The following is a 21,298-nucleotide window of genomic DNA, read 5'->3' as shown; positions in this document are numbered from 1 at the left end:
AAATTGCTTAGGTATAAATATAAAGTTTTCCTTAGAAATTAGTTTTTATTACTAATAAGGTATTTTTACGGCTTATCAGCTTAAGGCCGCCAAACTAATGGCCAAAATGAAATGCAGAGACATGCTCTTTATTTGTTCGTTGCCATTTGGCAACCTCGCATGTAACCAAAATTGATGGTCTACTTGTTTCAAAAAAATTGATGGTCTACGTGAAAAGCAGATTAAGAAAACAGATAGATAGGAAAAGCATACTTCTTCCATTTTATAATATACGGAGTAATAGCCTAGCACTAGATAAAATATATCATACTACGAAACTAAATAGACTTGCTATCCAGATTCATTATACTAATATATATCTCATCCAATACTAATTTTTCTGTTTCATAAAAAACCAATTAAATACACAGTGTGGCATATTCTACTTGAATATCGACAACCTCATGTCCATGTAGTAGTACTACGATGTGTCACATTATGTCCTGATTAGTATTTTATAGAACGAAAGAATTAGACTTTTATATTTTGAGACATGTGTACTACAATTTTAATAGAAATATAAGTGTAAACAGAGAACCGAAAAAAAAACAAGAATCACCGTTTGAACGGATCATAGGAAAAACATAAGAAATTGAAAGAAAACAACTTCGATGAAAAAAAACATCAAATCAAGTTGTAAAATTCTGTAGCGTCTTATAAGCTACATGGAAATCGAGAAGAGCATAGAACTTTAGACCCTCTTTAGATGGGATTAAAACTTTTAAGTCCCTATCACATCGGATGTTTGGACACTAATTATAAATATTAAATGTAGACTATTAATAAAACCCATCCATAATCTTGGACTAATTCGCGAGACGAATTTATTGAGCCTAATTAATCCATAATTAGCCTATGTGATGCTATAGTAAACATTATCTAATTATGGATTAATTAGGCTTAAAGAAATTGTCTCGCGAATTAACTTTTATTTATGTAATTAGTTTTGTAAGTAGTCTATATTTAATATTCTAAATTAGTGTCTAAATACAGGGACTAAAGTTAAAGTTAAGTGCCTGGATCCAAACACCATCTTAGATAGAAGGAAAAAAAACCCATGTATAGAATGTCTCTTCATACAGACTCTATATAAACTAAAAAAAAACTGGAATGATCTAATCCGATGACACACGGGAAAAACCCTGAGGGCATGTACAAAGGTAGAGTCTAATATGAGCTCTCTATACTAATTAATATCATTAGAGACAATGCTCCTATAATAGTAGAGATAATAAGATTTCTAAACCATTAATGTATCAAATAATTTTTTATTATACTTATTTTCTTTTCTCCACCCTCATGCAACAAATTTTCCATTATGCTAAGAGTCCACTCTGAGCTGTTATCATGCGTAGCAACGATATTTCTCATTTCTTCCATCTCTTTCTTCCACGTCACCAAATTTCTTGCATAATAATGAAGAGAGCCCATTATTACATACCATTGTACATGCACCGATGGAATCATACATATAAAAAGAAGAAACCATGACTGTCCATTACCTAAAAACGAGGTAAGATGTCTGTTTGTTTTCCTCTAAAATTTCTATAAGTAAGTGGAGGAGATTAATTTCAGAACTAATATAAATTCTGGAGGGTGGGATTATCCGAACACGGTTCATTTCACTTTCAGAACTAATATAAATCCTCGAGGGAGGGATTAACCGATGGTTCATTTCACGGGATTTTCAATGAAAATTTCGAGGACCAATCATTTGCTGCGAATAACTACATCGGAATTTTATGATTCAAATCCTAAAAAAAAAATCCTTTCCCATTCATACGTTCGAAAGGATCCTTTTTAAAACACTTCACGCAAATTTCGCTGATTTTTGGTACTGCACGACACAAGACAAGAAAAGGTTTGAACTACAAAAGTTGGGGGGGGGGGGGGGGGGGGGGGGGCAGATGAGCCAGGGAGGACCATGACCATCCCCGGTCCCCACACGTCGGCGTCCCCGAGATCACTTATCCGACTCCACCACAGTTCACACTTCACACCCATCCAGCAGCAGGCAGGAGAGGAGAGGAGAGGAAACAAATCAAACTCGCTTCGCTTCTTTAATTAGGCACTCGTCTCCCTCCTCCCTCTTCCACCCCCCCCCCCCCCCCCCCCACACACACACACACCTTGGATCGCGGCCTCACGCGCGTGAGGCGCCGCAACGCAACGTGCGACCCCGACCTCTCCTCCTCCACCTCCGGCTTCCCCCCAAATTCCATCTCCTCGCCTCGGCGAATCCGATTCCGAGCACTCACAACCGGATCGGAGCGAGTTCCATGGCCTGAATCGCAGGGGGGGTGACTGGCCGAGGAGCGGGCTCTCTCTCTCACTGGTTCGTCTCCTCCTCCTCTTCCTCTTCCCCGACTGCTCGGATCGGTCGTCGTTCTCGCGTTGGGGGGCGATCTAGGTTTTTGTTCGTTGCCTGGATTTTTGGGCTGTTGTAGGATTGGATGGGAGTTTTTGATTTTTGTTGGGTGTTTTTCTCGTCTGTCCGGTTGCGGCTAAAGTTGGATTCGTCTAGGGTTTTTTTTTTCCCACTGTAGGATCGATTTTGAATTTTTGATCCGTGCAATCGTAGGGGCGGATTGGGTTCACCATTTTTGGGGTACATTTTCGTGCGACTTTTTTTTATTTGCTGGCGATTAACGTCGATTTGAGACAATTATCGAATCATGTCTTATTTAGGAGAAACATGCATGAAGTGAGTCAGTGAATTCGGCAAAACTAATTTGCTTCCGTTTGGAATTACCTTTCGTATGTGAACACTGTGCGCGGATGTGTTGTTTGAGCAATATTATGAATAATGTAAATTTGTGAATCTAGCATAGATAAACTGTGCAATTCATTTCATGTTTTTGGTTGAATTCTATTTAATCGAACAAGAGAAAATTTCACACTCTGTAACAATATTCTCTGTCCTACCTCCAAGCGAACTTTATTCTCTTTTTTTTCACAAGCAGATCCCACCACTATATTTTGTTGAAATCTTCAGTTTGGTGTACAACGGATTTGCTCTAATACGAAACCCACCCCAAAAGCAAAGATTAAAGCGCCAACCCCACAGCCAAGCAAGAAACCATCCGTAAAGCACACCTTTGATGTTCTTTTCTTCCACCACTTGAATCCATCTTTTGTCTTCTCGCTTAATTATTTAATTAAAACATTGCAACTTTGGGTGGTTCCAGCCTATATTATTCTGAAATCTGCGTTATCATTTTTAAAGTTTACAAGTTTTCTCTTCACCATATGACTATATCTTCTTGTTACCGAACCAATTGGCATTAGCTGTGCTAAACTTTGTTTCTATCAGTCTCCTGCAGGTCGTTTTCACTATTTTTTATTAAAAGAACTTTCAACATGTACCTTTTTTTTTTGGGTGATATGCGGGTGAAGGTTACTGTCATACTGTCGTACTAGGGGGGAAATCTTGATTGATGGGCCCCTCCAGTTTCTAATGTTGGAAGTTGCTCCATGTTGCTTTCTGCAATTTGTTCAAATCTGTTTGCTCTGAATTTTGCTTATGCCGGGATATTTTGATGCTCTCACGCAAAAAGCTGAATAGAGTATTTTCACCAAAAAAAAAAAAGAGGAGGTACGAGCTAGTGATAGGGATCTGGCTAGACCACTTGTTGTTCTCTCATGATTCAGCTGAATGAAGTGTTTCAATTGATTAATTTACCTGAGTGTAAGCCTTTGTTTCATCTTCCGACATGTTTGATTTTTGCAGCCTTAGGCTGAAATCTGCTATAACTTTGGAGGTACTAAAACGAGTCTGAGATGGGTGTGATTAGTACGGTGCTTGGTTTCTCTGGGTTTGGCTTTGGATTCTCCGCTGGTATTGTCATCGGATACTACTTCTTCATCTACTTCCAGCCAACTGATGTCAAGGTGCACATCTATATTTCAATGATTCTCTTCCTTTCATACTGTATAAAATTTTATCATATTGTCATATAATGAATACTTGTGTTGTGGAATGTGTGGTGCTGCTTATTAACAGATGTCTACACCTTACAACCAAAATGGCCTGGGAACAGTTTGGCTCTTGCTGTTACAGAAAATAATTTGACGACGGAGGCATTGATGAACTCATTTAGTTTTTTTGTGAAGTCCTAATTCAGTTAGTCTCAACCACATACTGTTAATATGCCATATATAAGCATCTATTATTTTATTTGGGTGTTTAAACGATATCTTTCATGATTTTCAAATAAAGGCAACCTTTCAGTTGGTGTATGATGACCTATTACACTATATATATGCATGTACATGTCCATTGATACCATATGTACTGGAACAGCACACATTTGAGTTTTTCTTGGTGTAATGCACCATATTGTTGTGCTGCATGGGGGTAATTTCTTCCTCTGATTGCCTTTCAGGACGTCAAAGTTCGCCCACTTGTCGAATATGACTCAATATCGTTGGACGGTATCCTTCCTGAAATTCCTTTGTGGGTCAAGAATCCTGACTATGATAGAGTATGCTTACCCATTCTTTAAACTATCATCTACTCGCTGAAGAAAACTCATGCACTTGAACAGCATCAATGCTAGCTTATCTCATATTTCTCATCTTCCTCTTATTCTTTGTTAGATTGATTGGCTGAATAGATTTTTGGAGATGATGTGGCCTTACCTCAACAAGGTACCCTTATCTTGCTGTAGACTACACCAAGTCACCAAGAATGAAATGGATCTCTCTGATTGACAATAGAAACTTTATTGTGCATTTATCCTGTAGGCGATCTGCAGAACTGCACTGGATATTGCAAAGCCAATCATTGAAGAGAACAGGAAGACGTATAAACTAGAATCTATTGAGTTTGAATCACTTACATTGGGTAGCTTACCACCCACCTTTCAAGGTTAGTGCACTTTCTCTTTATATACATGCATACATATGTAGTTCACATGTCTTTTCCTTAGAACTGGCCCTTGTTTCTGTATATTGTGCAAACAGTTGTGCTCATATCAACTTGCTTTACGATCAACTGTAATCAAATCAGCATCAGAGTTGTTATGGTTTGCATCGCTGGAGATATAGAATATGAATGCATTGCTACTACTTTGTTCCCACTAAGCTGTCATACTATGTTTTTATGACCAACTCTATGCATTATAGCCATAGGTCTGTACAGCTTGTTTATTACTTATTGTAAGTTAATGTCATATGGACATCACCATAAACATGTATGGTGGACAATAATGTTCTATGTGCTCAGCTCTCTTTGTACCCTGGCATTACACTGAATCTGTTGTATGATATTTGCTTCTCCAGGAATGAAAGTGTATGTCACAGAAGAACAAGAATTGATAATGGAACCATCTCTTAAGTGGGCTGCAAATCCCAATGTCACTGTTGTTGTAAAGGCTTATGGGTTGAAAGCAACTGTCCAGGTTTTTTTTTTTGTCATGGGCTGAAGTAGTAATTGGTGTTCTCATTATGTGATATGATATAGAATTGAGCTAATTAAGTTATTCATTGTTCATGTGAAACAAAATTTCAGATTGTGGATCTGCAAGTCTTTGCTTCACCTCGTATTACTCTGAAGCCATTGGTCCCTACATTTCCTTGCTTCGCAAAAATCCTTGTTTCTCTCATGGAGAAGGTCTGATATCTGATCGCTTGTATGTTTATTACCCTGCTGGCAACCTTCTTACTAGTTATGTTGGTTTGGCAGCCACACGTTGACTTCGGGCTGAAACTTTTCGGAGCAGATTTAATGGCTATCCCTGGTCTTTACAGATTTGTTCAGGTATTCCTGACTCCTACTTTGAGCCTTCTTATGTGAAAGTTTGTTGGTCTATGGTGTTGAGATTTTCATTAGTTTGCTAGAAATACGTAGAGCTAAAGTGAGCCGTCATGAAAGAACTGCTACAGTTCTTTTAACATTCACAGCAAACTTGTAATGTGGTACTGTAACTTGCTTCTGTTATTGGTCTACACGTGCTTAGACTTAGATTCGTACACACATTCTTATGTAGCAAAAGCAAGATATTTCTTGTTTGCTATAATTTCATATCCTATAGCCTTGAGCCCTTGACTTGATGTTATTTGATGGTGTCTATCTTAGCCATTACAGTGGATGTGCCACAGACTGCCTCACTCCATTCAGTACAAGTAGTTCATATTTTGACCACTTCCATTTGTGCATTTGCAGGAGACCATAAAAAAGCAAGTTGCGAGCATGTATTTGTGGCCAAAGACATTGGAAGTTCCCATAATGGATCCCTCAAAGTACATTATCTATCACTTAGTCTATTATTTGTTTGTATGCAGTTTTTGAGATGCCACATTAATGGTTCCATCTATTTGCAGAGCTTCTAAGAAGCCTGTTGGAATTCTACTTGTGAAAGTTTTAAGAGCTCAAAACCTGCGAAAGAAGGATCTGTTGGGTAAATCGGACCCATATGTGAAACTTAAGATGTCAGATGACAAGCTTCCGTCCAAGAAAACAACGGTGAAGCGTAGCAATCTCAATCCAGAGTGGAATGAGGATTTCAAATTTGTTGTGACAGACCCTGAAACTCAGGCACTGGAAATTAATGTCTTTGATTGGGAACAGGTATGGACCGCTTCATTAATGAAATCCGCTACTTTTTTCTGCATTTTTTATACCAAAAAAGACATGATTATTTCTTTTGATGTATACAGGTTGGCAAGCATGAGAAAATGGGCATGAACAACATTCTGTTGAAAGAACTTCCCGCAGATGAGACTAAAGTCATGACTGTTAACTTGCTTAAGACGATGGATCCTAATGATGTACAAAATGAGAAGTCCCGTGGTCAGCTTACTCTGGAGGTGACATATAAGCCTTTCAAGGAAGAGGATATGGAGAAAGAAGGCATCGATAATGCTGATGTGGTGGAGAAAGCTCCTGATGGTACTCCAGCTGGTGGAGGACTGCTTTATGTTGTTGTTCATGAAGCTCAAGATCTTGAAGGAAAGCATCACACAAACCCATATGCAAAGATAATTTTCAAAGGAGAAGAGAAGAAAACAAAGGTACTAATATCTTGCAAATATTATTCACTTGAACATCTGCACTGAAATTGTTTGTGGTATGATCTCATGCGCCCCCCCCCCCCCCCCCCCAACCTATAAAATTCTACCTCAATTTTGTAGGTAATCAAGAAAAACAGGGATCCACGGTGGGAGGACGAATTCGAGTTTGTATGCGAGGAACCCCCTGTAAATGATAAACTGCATATTGAAGTTCTAAGTAAAGCTTCAAAGAAAGGATTGATACACGGCAAGGTATTTGTTTTGTGCCTGGAAGTTCTGTCCCATGCCAAAATTTTACTTTCTCGACTTGTGCATGATGAATATCAGAATTACTGATGAGTATTTTAATTTATTCAGGAAACCTTAGGCTACATTGATATAAGCCTCGCAGATGTGATCAGCAACAAGCGGATCAATGAGAAGTACCACCTCATTGATTCCAAAAATGGTCAGATTCAGATAGAGATGCAGTGGAGAACTTCATAGCAACCGTGATGAAGTAGGTGAAATGCTTGAACTTCGTGAGATACAGGATGATACATATGAATGTTGTTGCCACAGAGTTTGGCCAATACCTGTGATTGAGTTCTGTAGATATTTACTTCTTTGTGTCCAGGCATCTGTTTTACCTTGTTGAGATATTTTGTTATTTTTTCAAAATTGTGTTGAGAACAACGTAGAAGCAACCATGCTATTGGCATCGGAAGTGGAATTAGATGTGAGATGTAATGACCCATTATCCTTCAATGCAGATAAACATAGAATTCTGGCAGAGTTGAATTCTTTTAAAAAGAAGTTGTGCGTTCGACAAAATTCTTTGACACGACGTGTGAACATGAAAACGGGCAGGCCGAATTATAATAGACTATACAGTGTGCGAAATACTGCTGTCATCGTACAAAATTTTGCAAGATATGAAACAATTCGAAAACCAGAGCTTTTGAATTTGCCAGATTTTAGATTTCGAATCCAAGAATGGACAAACACCTCAGAGCTAACCAAAAAGAGGAAGAACAAGGCCTCAAGTTCGTTCACAGCGAGTAAATGAACTCGAGGCATTTCTGTGCCTGCCTACTCTAGTACCATAAGATAGAAGACGATAACAGACAGAGACGGTTGTAAGTTAAACCCTGTTCCACCTGCTATTCTACAAGAACTCTAGAACTGTATACACTTTATACAGTGACCTACCAAGCACCAACACAAGACAACTTCTCAGAATCTCATGTTAGTAGCCTCTTCGAATCAAGGATCCGATCTGAACTCTTGAAGTTGTACACCGATTCAAACGTTTCCATGCAAACGCTGGCGAATCCCGTCATCGCCTGAAAAACGTTAGGGAAACCTGTCTGAAGGTTGTTCAAGGTCATTGCTCTTGTGACCCCAATGCTCTTCTCATACTTGCTCTTCTCCTCGTCCGCCCGACATCTCAGAGCTTCCACCTTCGCTCGCTTGTCTGATACTGGCGACTTCCGAGACATATCTCCATAGCCTTCAGCACCCGAATATGGCCCATATTTGGATTCAAGGGATCTTAGTTCCTCTGCCTTCTTCTCCAGTTCCTTGAATGCAGACTCTGACCTCTTCTTTTGCTTTTGCTCCTCCGCCTGTTGTACCACAACTGCGTGTATCACTGTCAGGAGAGTTTTGATCCCTTCCGAGGCTACCTTATCGGGGATTCGATCAATGGCTAGCTGCCATTCCTCACACAAGCTGTAGATATCAGAGTTCTGATGAGCTTTGTTGTGTGGATCATGATAGGATTGGAATAGTGAGAGGCGAAGCCATCCGGTCAATGAATAGACATAGTCTCTCTGGGACTTAACCAGACTGCAGAATGCTGAGTACCATCTGTCAACCTCGATCTCAAGCTGTAGAGCTGCTTGCCGGTGGACATTGGAAGTCGGGTTAGTGCTCAAGGAATTGTTGAGGTACTCAAGCTGCTGCACCATGTGAGTCTGTACTTGATGACACTCATACATGCCCCTCCACATACTCATCAAGCTGGAATTCATTCATAAAAAAAAGGAACACTCTATGAGAATGGAAAAAAAAGCATAGGCATGGTGCTGAAGAAAGGAAATGTACTTCCAGAAAATAATTAATGCAACTGACAGTATGTAGACTCTGAGAATACTTATACATAGGGAGACCACTTCAAGCTGAAACAGGGGTACCAGCTGGAATTTTAGTATACAAGAATTTGAAGTAAAGTGCAGTAACATAACTAGCTAGGTTATGTTACAGCAGTCTTCAATAAGGTAGGGGTAGAGTGTATCAACCAAACTTTGTGTAGCATTGGCCCATCATATCATTGAAGGAAAAGATTATATGAAAATTATGTTTTCCACTAAATTGTTGATATTGAAGCAAAATAATCCAAAATTCCAATGCATACTCCAGATTTATGCAGTCATGTTAAGTATAGCCAGAGACCCCCTATGAGAAATGGATATCTAAAGGGGTAAGTGCAATGCAGAATGCACTAATACCTCAATGACCTTCTCTTCTTTACTGGAGAACTAGTGTTCTCCCAGAAACAATGAGCTTATCAGTAAGACAGTAACACTGCTGATCAAACACTTCAAAAATACTTAAAGTCAGCAATACGGCAAACAACAACATGTCAAACACTTCAAAAGTTTCATGTATAACTTACGTCACCATTACCCGAAGATGTCAGCTAGATGGGCAATAATGACTAGGAGATCCTGTGGAGACAGGCTTGGTCTAACCAAATCAATGTACAGGAGATTCACTCAGACTAGTCAAAACTTGGAGAACCTACCAGCTACTAGTACACTACTGCATTGCTCCTTCCAAACTCCATTACTTCAAAGTTGCCCAATATGAGTGAAAGGTTACTCGTACAGTGGCAAAGGTGCCTTTACATGAACAGAAAGATAAATGCAATGGGAGAGTGAGCTATGTTGGTAGATGCAAAGAGTAAATAGCCAATGCCACTACAGCCAAGCATGGCAAAGCCATAGTATGTATGGCCCATATGTGCTCAGTCTATACATCACACAGCCATGGTCACATGCAAACTAGAAAAACGACAGGGGCAAGTGGAAGTAGAGATCATGTTAATAGTCCAGGACTACTGCAGCTAGATGCACAAGGTACAACAGAATAGAGGGTGAATGAATCATTGCACTAACCCAGCAACGAGCTCAAGAAGCTGAGGGAAGAGCTCGGATTCTCTCAGCCTCATTATCTCAGAAGTGGTGGTCTCGATGGACTGCGTGGCAACAAGCATCTTGGAATCGAGGCTCTCGATCTCCATCTTGTTCTTCTCCATCTTCAAGTAGTCCACACCCTTCACCTCCTGCTTCCTCAATAGCCCTATCTTCTTATCATGCTCCTGCTTAAGCCCCTCATAACTCTGCGCTAGTTGTGCAGTCATAGAAAGAACAAGAAAATCTCTGTTAAGTTAATTCTATAAAGATAAACAGGAGGATTCTAACTTTAAAGTTATATATAAAGTCGATGTTTCATGATTGCTTAGGGGAGACAACCAAAAGTAACAAAAGAAATTAAACCAAACAAACAAAAACAAACTATATGATCCAAGTATTACACTCCCTGAGATCAATAATTTCAAAGGCATACTTAAACATGAATTTCACTCTCTGCAGTCCACTCCCATTCAGCTAAACCTTCCATGGTAGTAATACAATTGGAATGATCCTTTTACTTCGATGAACTCCAAAAGCATAGCGCATATCATACTTACAGAAGCTACTGAACACTGACACACAGGAAAAAAATATTGCTACATGGAACGATAAAGCTAGCAGTATACATGTGCATTACGCACTACTAGTACTTGTGCCCACTAGTAGCTGCTTTTGTTCAGACAAAACCAATTGCAACCCATCGGAATCCATGTTAGTATCTCCCATCACAGCTTAATAATCAAACTGAAAAAAGGACGGGCTCCTCAAAAGCCCAAAGCACTCACCCACTGAGATCTAACTGAGCAGTACATTTCGGCCATTCTGTCTGTTCTTGCTTAGTTACTTCTTAATTACTAGCAAGAAAGCAAAGTTCAGAATGCTGTCAATAAAGTTAAAAGATCAAAGTAATTACCTTGACCTCAAGAAACAGCTTCTTCTCCCAGGCGTAGAGCTTCTCCACGGTGGATGAATGGCTAAGAATTCCGCTGCTTCCGCCATTACCCATCCCTTCGTCCCCTCTTCCGAATCTTGAGAAACCATTGCTACCTTTGCTGTACCCGCTTCCGCCCCATGACCATCCCATCGGCCTCAAGTTCTTGCCGTAATTCAGTACCTTCCCTGCAGCATTCGTCGATTTCAGTTGCATGCAACAGATAATTTGTCAGAAATAAGTGGAATGTGAGCAAGATGGAGCTCAATCGAGTGACTGATTTGGAGATCGTCTTGCCTGGGAAGCTGCTGTTGTTGGTCTCGGGAGGCTCGCAGTTGGGGGCCTCGAGCAGCGCGGCGACGCGGGCGCCGGCGTCGGCCGCCTTGAGGAAGTACTCGTCGAGCTCGGTGGCGATCTCGGCGAGGTCCTTCTTCCCGGCGCCGCCTCCGCCGCGGGGCACGGCGACGACGGTGAGCTCGCTGGCGGTGGAGGTGGTGGTGGTGGCGGTGACGACGGACGGGGGCGGGGCCGCGGCGGCGGCGACGGTGACGACGGGCGGGGCGTTGGGGGCGTCGACGATGGTGGTGGCGGCGTCGTCCCACTCGGCGTCCTCGGTGGCGGAGCGGGAGGAGGACGGGGCGAAGGGGTCCCAGAAGTCCCAGCTGGACGGCATTGGCGGTGGCGGCGGCGGGGGCAAGATCGGGGACGCGCTGATCGAGGAGGAGTTGGTCGTCCACGACGTGGTGGTCGGCGTCGGGCTGAGCGGCGGGGGAGGCGGCGGCGGCGGCGGTGGCGGAGGCGGCGGGAACGGCGGCGTCTGCGGCGGCGGCGGCGCCGCGGAGACGTGGTGGTGCGGGTGCGGGTGGTCCGCCTCGGCGCTGGCGAACTGCAGCAGCGCGGCGCCCGTGGCACGCAGCGCCCGGAGATACAGCGCGTGCGCCGCCGCCATGTCCCGCCTCGCCTGCACCAGCTGCTTCGTGTACCGCCGCCTCGCCTTGCACCTCGACACCGCCTCCTGCCTCTCCAGCCTCGACTGGCACAGCCCCATCGCCGCCGGCGCCGCCGCGAGGTCGAGATGGATGGATGGATAGAGATGAGCTCGCCTCGCCCCGTAGGTGTTCGATCTTTTGCACGCGTGTTGCCTGTGACACACACACACGGCAGTGGAGGAGTAAAAACAGAGAGCGAGAGGGGCATGAGATCTCGGGCAGTGTGCATGCTCTCTTTCTCGGCCGGATTCAGCGATCCCCAAACTGCCCCTCGCCTCGTCGCGCACGAGCCGATGCTTCCGAGGGCAGCGTCGGGAACCCGCTCCTGCACCCCAACGGTCGTGCGTGCCGTGCGTCGGTCGCTGGTTCGGTTCGGGTCGGCACGGGCACGGCTTTGGAGCGGGGGTTTGCGCGAGTTTTTGCGGCTTTTTTTTGGGCGTGGGCGCCGCGCGGCACGGCACAGCAGCGACCACCGAGGCGGTCTCGTCTCGTTGGCTCGTTGCTGTTTTTGAGCCTCCTTTGCAGAAAAGCGCATGGAAAGGAACGTTGCGCGGGGAGGCCGACACTATTGACCCCTGATTGCGATCGCCGGCAGTTACTCTACTCGCGGTGGGTGAAATGACTGGACTGTTTGTTGTAATTCCCTCCGTCTGAGAATACGTAGTGTAGAATTCAGAAAATGAACAAGAACATAGAAGCTGAAAAACCCAACTTCTCCATATTCTTAGAAGCTAGCTACCAACCAATAGATTCTCAGAATCTTAAGCTCCTTAAACAGAGCCTATGATTAAATACATCCAGTGACGGATGTTAAAAAAATTGCATGAGCTTTGACGAGTCTAACAACAAATTGAGGTATATACAAGCCTATATAATTCATAGATAACTTTAGTATGCACATTTGTTTTAAAAGTTTGTGTTGAGCACGTTTGTTGTTGTACTAGTTACATTGTAGATTGCACTGCCTTGCCGGTGACTAAGAAAGGTGATTACTAAGGTAATTAGGCACTAATTTCCTAGTGAATTGCTGCGTGCAGCTGGTGGAGCCCAGGCCATTGCCCGTTTTTATAGAACTTATTGAGTACTTCTCTACCGTGTGTGTGTGTGGTGGTGGGGAGTTTGGGGTTTGGTTGAATTTAAATTCGAATTCGAGAATGCGGCCCTGAAATGAGCGTTTGAACCGCCCGGTTCGGGAGGGATTTGTGGCGTTCGAGTTAAATGCGTTTGCTGAATGCATGCACGGCCCGGCTTTTTATTTCGTTTGCTTTTTCCAAAGAGGCTGAGGCGGATGCTGGCTCACCGGCTTGCTGCTCTCCTCGACCACCTTTGGTTGGCTTTTTGTGATCAACCCTTCTCGAAAGAATGTACCGCTGTTCTCAGTTACTCCATCCATCCCATTTTAAGGCCAGATGTAGATTTCTGTGTCTACTATTTCACCGTTCATCTTATTTAATTTATTTTATAGTTATTATTTTATTTGTTATTAAATGATAAAATATGTATAATACTTTATGCGTGACTTATTTTTTTAAAAAAATTTAAATAAGATGAGCGATCAAATATTGGACACAGAAACTCATAACTACACTTAAAACGGGACAAAGAGAGTAGATTATGGTAGTACTCATACTCCGTAGTAGTAGTTTGTTGTTGTTGTGTTGCTTTATTAGGCTGTGTTTAGATCCAGATGTGAAAAGTTTTTGTGTGTCATATCGGATATACGGATACACATTTGAAGTATTAAATGTAGTCTAATAACAAAACAAATTACATAATCCGTCAGTAAACCGCGAGACAAATTTATTAAGCATAATTAATCCGTCATTAGCAAATGTTTACTGAAACATTACATTGTCAAATCATATAGCAAATAGGCTTAAAAGAGTCGTCTCGCAAATTAGTCGCAATCTATACAATTAGTTATTTTTTTAGCCTATGTTCAATATTTCATACATGTGTTTAAACGTTCGATATTATAAGGTGAAAAATTTTGGGTGGGATCTAAAGAGGGCCTTAGTAGCATTGGGCACATTTACTTTCGTTGATGGACCGAAAGGAAAATCCGGGATGATCGATCAGATCGTGCAATGCTCAATCCGTACGAGCTTGGATCACTCTAACATCATTGTGAGGACGGTACGTCCTCCTGCACGAATCATGGTGCCCGACTTTAGATAGAGTGAGTGTAAAGGCTGTCCCTCTGTCCAGCCAAAAAATAACGGAAAAAGAAAATAATGTGAAGCTAGACGTAGCCTACAGGCCCGCAGATCCACAATAACCAGCCTTTTTGTGCTAAGATTCTACAGAATTTATTGGGCCCGTTGATCTCACTGGGCCAATGTATTCCCCCACGAATGGAATAAGTCTATTTGATCTCTCTCTTAGCTCCTGAACACTCCACAATCTTTAAAAACTAGAGCAAATTGACTCCTTAGCTGGTTAGGGAAGTGGTTTTTGATAACGTGACAGGTTGACTATGACTATGGTTGACTCGCCGAGTTAGCACGTGGGACCCACATGTCAAGGGCTCTCCTCTCTCTCCTCTCTTGCATCTCTCACCCATGAACTCTAGACCAGCACCCGATGAGGAGAGGGGCGGCGGGCGGCCGAGAAGAGCAAGGCGGTAGCAGCCCCAAGTGAACGGAGCGGGAATGCTGCTACCGCCGTGGTTTCCCCGAGCTACCGTGTCTTCCCGCTCTTTCTGCGACCTCGCGCGAGCTCCCCTGTCTGTGAGGACGGAGACGAAGCCCGAACGTCGCCACCGCAGCCTCACCAACCTCCCGCGTTAGTGTTATCTCCGCCTTCTGAGCTGATAAGTAGCAATAGTAGTACTGGTGGTAGTGTAGCCTCACCGCCGCTTTGCATGGATGAGAAAGCTTTTAATGCGGGGGAGAAAAGAAGACCTCAAAACTGTTAGCATGAGATATATTGTGCTTTGTTCACACCGTCGCAGCGCATATGTCAGGCGGCATAGGGTCGACATCACTACTACCTCTTCTCCATCAAGAAGCTCAACTCGTTCAACGTGATAGTGGTGCTCACCTTCTCCAACCCGGTTACGCTGGTCTTCCTCGACCTCCGCCTGCCGCTGTGTTGGTGATGCACAACGCGCGAAGGATGTTTGCGACGTCTGAGTGGTTCTGCCCGGAGATGGCAAAGCGAGATAAATTCGGCTACATCGGTGGCGCACCACAGGGTGCTAGGGGTGGTTCTAGCTACTTGCTCCGGAGGTGCCTCAGGAATGCCATCGGGTTGAGTTGCTTGCACTAGGGCTCCTTCCCTTCCCTTCCTTGTCGGTAGCCGATGGAGCCACTAGAAGGGGAAGAGAGAGGAGGAGGAGGAGGAGGAGGAGGAAGAGAGGACAAAGAGGGGAGAGGTGAGGAAGAAGATGAAAGTCACATGCACGTTGGTCCCACCTGCTGACTCAACAAGTCCACCACAGTCAACTTGCCACGTTAGAAGAAATCACTTTTAAAATCACTGAAGAAGTCGATTTTCACTAATATTAGAAGAGATGTTATACCCGGTTTTGCAGCTTGGTGAGACGATTTAATCAAGAGCAAAAACTATTTAAAGAGGCAAAATAGACTTATTCCCCCCACGAATTACAAGTGACGTCACCAGCCACGACTAGTTCGTTCGGCCGGTAAAGGAGTGGGCCCACCAATGGGCTAGCCCAACTGCCAAAGACAACCCATCACGTTATCTCCTCTACTACTCCTCTTCGTCGTCGTCGTCGTCGCCGCCGCCGTCCTCTGCCGCTTCCACGTTTCCACTCCTCGTCTCCTCGGCTTGTCTCCACGCCAAGCCGCCCCGCTTCCGCCGCCGCCGGCGACGACCCCGCGCGCGGCCGGTCACCATGGCGGCTCCGGTGGTGGACGCGGAGTACCTGCGACAGGTCGAGGGGGCGCGCCGCGACCTCCGCGCGCTCATCGCCTCCAAGGGCTGCGCCCCCATCATGCTCCGCCTCGCGTCCGTAACCGATCCTCACACCCCTCTCTCTCGCTGTGCTTTTTTGATTCGGTCGATTTACTCGTGCGGGGGTTTATACTGATCGATCGATCGAGTGTCGGATCGAGCTGGACGAGCAGTTGTTCTTCAGTGCTTGCCTGCTTTGGGTGTTTGTAGCTAGGGGGTTAATTCGTCGGTGACTGCGTGCTAGCCATAATTATCTTTACAGCTCGGGGATTCTGAAGTTATCATAGGAAGTGCAGAGTGCTCGCTCTCCAAGCCATCACTGATTCACGGTGCTGTTGGTTGCTAGCTGCAAGGTTGTTGCACGGCCACACAAGTTTGCTAGCAATTGAAATGCCTTCCTGGATCCCAGGAGGGCCACCACATCTTAGTATGAGGAAAGGCTTAATTTTCTTGGGGGAATGGAATTTGGGGGAGAATGGTGACATACTGACATATTCTCAATCGGCAGGCAGGTTATATATGTGAATGTAATGTAGCCCCATTTTCTAGCAACAGCACAGAAGTAAGTACTTTGAGAATCTACGAACTCACGCTGAATATCATATACTCCCTCCGTTTTTTAATAGATGACGCCGTTGACTTTTTCTCACATGTTTGACCATTCGTCTTATTCAAAAAATTTATGCAAATGTATAAGATATAAATCATACTTAAAGTACTATGAGTGATAAAACAACTCATAACAAAATAAATTATAATTACGTAAATTTTTTGAATAAGACGAATGGTCAAACATGTGAGAAAAAGTCAACGGCGTCATCTATTAAAAAACGGAGGTAGTAATAGTCTTGAGATGGTCGTCCATACACCTTTTGGAGCTAGGGCCACGTTTTCATAGTAAAAAAGAATGGTGGTCCAAAGGCTTGATCAGGATGGTTTCTGTGGACTGACCGTGTAATCTGTCACTGGGGCAAGCGGAATCCTACAATCGGATTTGGAGGAGGATTAGGCTCTGCATTTCTACCGTCAAATGGCACTTGATTCCTTTGTGTCTCACTTCCTTACCTCTTTCTCTTTTTCTTGCTTCCATCCATGAATCTTGTTTCATTCTTCCTCCAAAAGAACTGAACTCTGCATCGTCATAGTCATATTATGTAATTGGAGGAGTTTTTAGTTTTTACCTTTGCGAGAATAAAGCTTCTATATTTCTTACCTTTGAGGCCTCATGTATATTTACATATTTTGTTTGAACCTTGCGATCCTTCTCTATTAATGAAATAGGCAACACTCCTGCTTATATTTCAAAAGAAAAAAAAGAATCCGTGCCTTTCTCACCGGGGATTGGATGCTAGTATCTTAGTCTGATACGAGTATATGCATACTTGGAATTGGAGGGTCAAGGGCAGCATGTTGTCCCTTTTGGACACTTAGTAACAAAATTTTATATTCATTACAGCACCAGAACAAGTTGTTTCGCCATCTTTGTGATAATTGATACTAGTGTTTTTGGCGACACATACCTTGTTATGCACTTATGTCCACATGCCAAAGTAGTAACTAGTAAGGGCAACCCCCCCAAAAATAAAAATCTTTAGTAGTATGATTTTGGCTTCTCAGTCAGTCATTTGGTGTGTGTTCCTCCATGAAGCTTCCATGTTTATCTTCCTTGTTAGATAGTTACTTTGCCATTCTCTTTTTCATGTGGAGACTTTATCTTCTGTACTTGCAGATGGCATGATGCTGGCACATATGATGCAAAAACAAAAACTGGGGGTGCAAATGGTTCAATTAGGCATGAGGAAGAGTACACTCATGGTTCAAATGCTGGACTAAAAATTGCCATTGATCTCCTTGGTTTGTACTTTGCAATATCATTGACCTTGTAGCTACATAATTTTCTACTTGTTTGTCCTTGTGTAGGCAATCCTTACTTGTTGCCGATCATTTTAAGAAGATTAATTGATGTGTTACTGATCTTGTTCCTTCTCTTGTAGTAGCCTTGAAACTTGATTACGGTGGTCTCTTCCCTCTTCACTTTTATCACCGGAAGCTTTTGCTTCTGTTTACTACTTGACCTTGGAAAATTGTAACACCATTCTGATGACTTCATTGAGTAATTCGTTCTTCTGTACAGAACATTATTGGTTGCCAAGTCATTTTACTTCAATGGTTCTTTAATAAATTGTGTCATGATTACCACTTATCTGGTTGTCTTATTTTCTGACAGAGCCTATTAAGCGAAAGCATCCAAATATCACTTATGCTGATCTTTATCAGGTACTCTGGATTCCTCCATTGTGTTTCTTGTTTCTATATAGCCTCAAGAGAGTAATAAAATTTCTGATATTGATTTTTTTTTTTTGGCATGGTACTCCCTCTATTGATTTTACAAGTCATTTGACCTGATAATGTGTCCAGAGTTAAACATTGACCTACAAAATCATGATAGCACAGAAGTACTTCTAATAAAAATATAAAATTTGTACTACTTAAACATATATAAATGTCGGAAAACTTTTGGCAAAATAAGGGATTATCTGCGGTTACATCATTGCTTTTGCATGATTCTTCATAGTAGAATTGAAATGATATTTGAGTAAATTTCATAAAACTACATATACTTTGTATGATCTATCACAAAACTACAGATTTAAGAACTTATTTCACAAAACTACAGATTTAATATCTTCGTTTATCACAAAACTACAAGTATTATGCACAATATATCACAAAACTACAGATTTAAGAACTTGTTTCACAAAACTGCAGATTTAATATCTTCATTTATCACAAAACTACAGGTTTAGTGTTTTCATTATCACAAAACTACAGGTTAAAAACCTGTAGTTTTGTGATAATGGAGACACTAAATTTGTAGTTTTGTGATAAATGAAGACACTAAATCTGTAGTTCTATGATAAACGAATACACGAAATCTATAGTTTTGTGAAACAAGTTTTTAAATCTGTAGTTTTGTGATAGATTGTACAAAGTACCTGTAGTTTTGTGATAAACGGACATACTAAATCTGTAGTTTTGTGAAACAAGCTCTTAAATATATAGTTTTGTGATAAATTATGCAAAATACCTGTAGTTCTGTGAAATTTACTCATGATATTTTGATGAACTAACCAGGATTATTTTTACTTCTCAGCTTGCTGGAGTGGTTGCAATTGAAGTTACTGGAGGTCCAACCGTTGACTTTGTTCCTGGAAGAAGGGTAAATGAAATGTCATTTCCTTGTAGACGGATGCATTATCTTTGCCTTGTTCACTATGTAACTGATTTGTAATGTAATCAGGACTCATCAGTTTGCCCGCGAGAAGGACGTCTTCCTGATGCGAAGAAAGGTTAAGCCTTCTCATTATGCTGAATATAGATATATTCTTGTTGAGAACTTAGAATGAATTATCCACTAGAAGCATATGTCCTCTAGTTGAACTATTGCTGCATTGTTAATGATCAACATGTTACAGTAGCGGTTGCTTTGCATGAGCCATCCAATATACACATTTGTTCAGGAGTATTTCTTCTGAGCGCAAAAGAATATTCTTCAGGTTGAATTCTTGGTTAACCGTCAGTGTATTGGCCTTTTCGCATGTCATATTGAGGCTACCACTTCTCAAATTTTATGGATTACCTTTGCAGTAGGCTTTGTACAACTGTTGAACATCTACTATTATTCTATTTTGTCTGCTTGGACATATTCACCGAGGCCGCGAGGCATAAATTTTGATTACTCTTTCTTGTTTGCTGGTTAGGTGCACCACATTTAAGAGACATCTTTTATCAAATGGGATTGACTGACAAGGATATTGTAGCTAGGGGTGAAAACGGTACGGAAACTTTCCGGATTCCGGACCTATTTTCGAAAACGGAATCTGTCGGTCGGAATTTTTCGGAAACGGAAACAAATTCGGAAATATTTTCCCGGAAACGGAATCGGAAATGATAAGGGCAGTTTCTGTCGGAACTCAGAATCGGTCGGAAACTTTCCGGAAATTTTCTTGGAATTACCAGAAATTTTGTGACTGAAATACCCTGGATTCTTTTTTTAAGCACTAAATAGTGAATACCATGGTGTTTGGCTTTTATTTTTTTAAAAAATATTTGTTATGCAAATCTAAAATTACATAAGAATATTTTTTGTCTTACATTGGGATTTATCAACAACATTATTATTTTAAACATAGATAATTTATTCAATTGGATTTATCAGTTTGAGGGGTTTTTTATTCCGATAAATTTTTGTTACCGTATTCGCGCCGGTTCGTTTTCGCTCCGTTTTCGGTTTTGATAATATTCGATTCCGTTTTCGTATCCGGGGTTTCCGATTCCGATTCCGATTCCAAAAAAAAAAATGAAAACGAAAACGATAAAGATGGTTTCCGTCCGTTTCCGTACTGTTTTCACCCCTAATTGTAGCTCTATCTGGTGGCCACACCCTGGTGATAATTTCGTTCTCCATTTGAATATAAGCACCTGGTAATTATTTGTATCATCACACTGCCAGGATTGTTTCTCACAGGGAAAGGCACATCCTGAAAGATCTGGATTTGACGGTGCATGGACCAAGGAACCACTTAAGTTTGACAACTCTTACTTCCTGTAAGCTCAATGTTAAACCATCTATCATACGTTTGCTTTGGGAACTAGTGATGAGAGATTGATGACATTTTTCTCCATATTCATTTAGAGAACTGCTGAGGGAGGAATCAGAGGGACTTTTGAAACTTCCAACTGACAGGGCTCTCCTGGAAGATCCTGAATTCAGGCGCTTTGTGGATCATTACGCGAAGGTAAATGATAGATGATGTATCCTATTCAGAGCTACATGGATGCCTCAGAATATACCTACAACTCCTATCCTCAAATGGCAGGATGAGGATGCCTTCTTCAAGGACTACGCTGAATCACACAAGAAGCTCTCCGAACTTGGGTTCGCTCCACGTAGCTCTGCAAAATCAGATGGTTCAACGGCTGCTGCTACACTCGCGCAGAGTGCGTTTGGGGTCGCAGTTGCTGCAGCCGTAGTTATAGCAGGTTACCTCTACGAGTCTTCTAAGAAAACCAAGTAGAGATTGGTTGGGTTCTAAACATTGATTTGCAATAGCATCAGGAATAAAGTTTTCAGAAACAAGTGTCATCAGGAAGGATGTTCGACTGTTTTGTGGCCAGCTATGAAATGACAGTTTAAGTGAGATCAATTCAGAAATTGAGTCCAAACA

General features: G+C 42.2%; 3 protein-coding genes across 3 annotated transcripts; 2 read left to right on the top strand and 1 right to left on the bottom strand.

Annotated features, from left to right (window-relative positions):
- The first annotated feature begins 2,133 nt into the window (after positions 1-2,133).
- Positions 2,134-7,827, top strand: LOC127784386 (synaptotagmin-2-like). Its single transcript, XM_052311676.1, has 13 exons — positions 2,134-2,374; positions 3,770-3,930; positions 4,425-4,523; positions 4,639-4,689; positions 4,786-4,909; positions 5,323-5,441; positions 5,552-5,653; positions 5,726-5,800; positions 6,206-6,282; positions 6,364-6,610; positions 6,700-7,053; positions 7,174-7,305; positions 7,411-7,827. Exons 2-13 carry the CDS (start codon positions 3,820-3,822, stop codon positions 7,537-7,539), a joined length of 1,620 nt encoding a protein of 539 aa, XP_052167636.1. The 5' UTR covers positions 2,134-2,374; positions 3,770-3,819; the 3' UTR covers positions 7,540-7,827.
- An 83-nt stretch (positions 7,828-7,910) lies between these two features.
- LOC127784385 (protein ALTERED PHOSPHATE STARVATION RESPONSE 1) lies at positions 7,911-12,347 on the bottom strand. The gene is made up of 4 exons (XM_052311675.1): positions 11,461-12,347; positions 11,146-11,351; positions 10,215-10,438; positions 7,911-9,057 (listed from the first exon to the last, which is right to left on the bottom strand). Exons 1-4 carry the CDS (start codon positions 12,209-12,211, stop codon positions 8,277-8,279), a joined length of 1,962 nt encoding a protein of 653 aa, XP_052167635.1. The 5' UTR covers positions 12,212-12,347; the 3' UTR covers positions 7,911-8,276.
- A 3,543-nt stretch (positions 12,348-15,890) lies between these two features.
- LOC127783618 (probable L-ascorbate peroxidase 4, peroxisomal) lies at positions 15,891-21,210 on the top strand. The gene is made up of 10 exons (XM_052310809.1): positions 15,891-16,124; positions 17,800-17,924; positions 18,298-18,347; positions 19,225-19,290; positions 19,372-19,420; positions 19,832-19,897; positions 20,496-20,518; positions 20,599-20,678; positions 20,767-20,869; positions 20,951-21,210. The coding sequence occupies exons 1-10, from the start codon at positions 16,012-16,014 to the stop codon at positions 21,146-21,148; spliced, it is 873 nt and encodes a 290-aa protein (XP_052166769.1). The 5' UTR covers positions 15,891-16,011; the 3' UTR covers positions 21,149-21,210.
- Positions 21,211-21,298: the final 88 nt, after the last annotated feature.

The sequence above is a fragment of the Oryza glaberrima genome, chromosome 9, assembly GCF_000147395.1.
Source record: "Oryza glaberrima chromosome 9, OglaRS2, whole genome shotgun sequence".
Lineage (NCBI taxonomy): Eukaryota > Viridiplantae > Streptophyta > Magnoliopsida > Poales > Poaceae > Oryza > Oryza glaberrima.
Note: the sequence above shows the minus strand (reverse complement) of the source record. Positions and strands in the feature narration are given on the sequence as shown.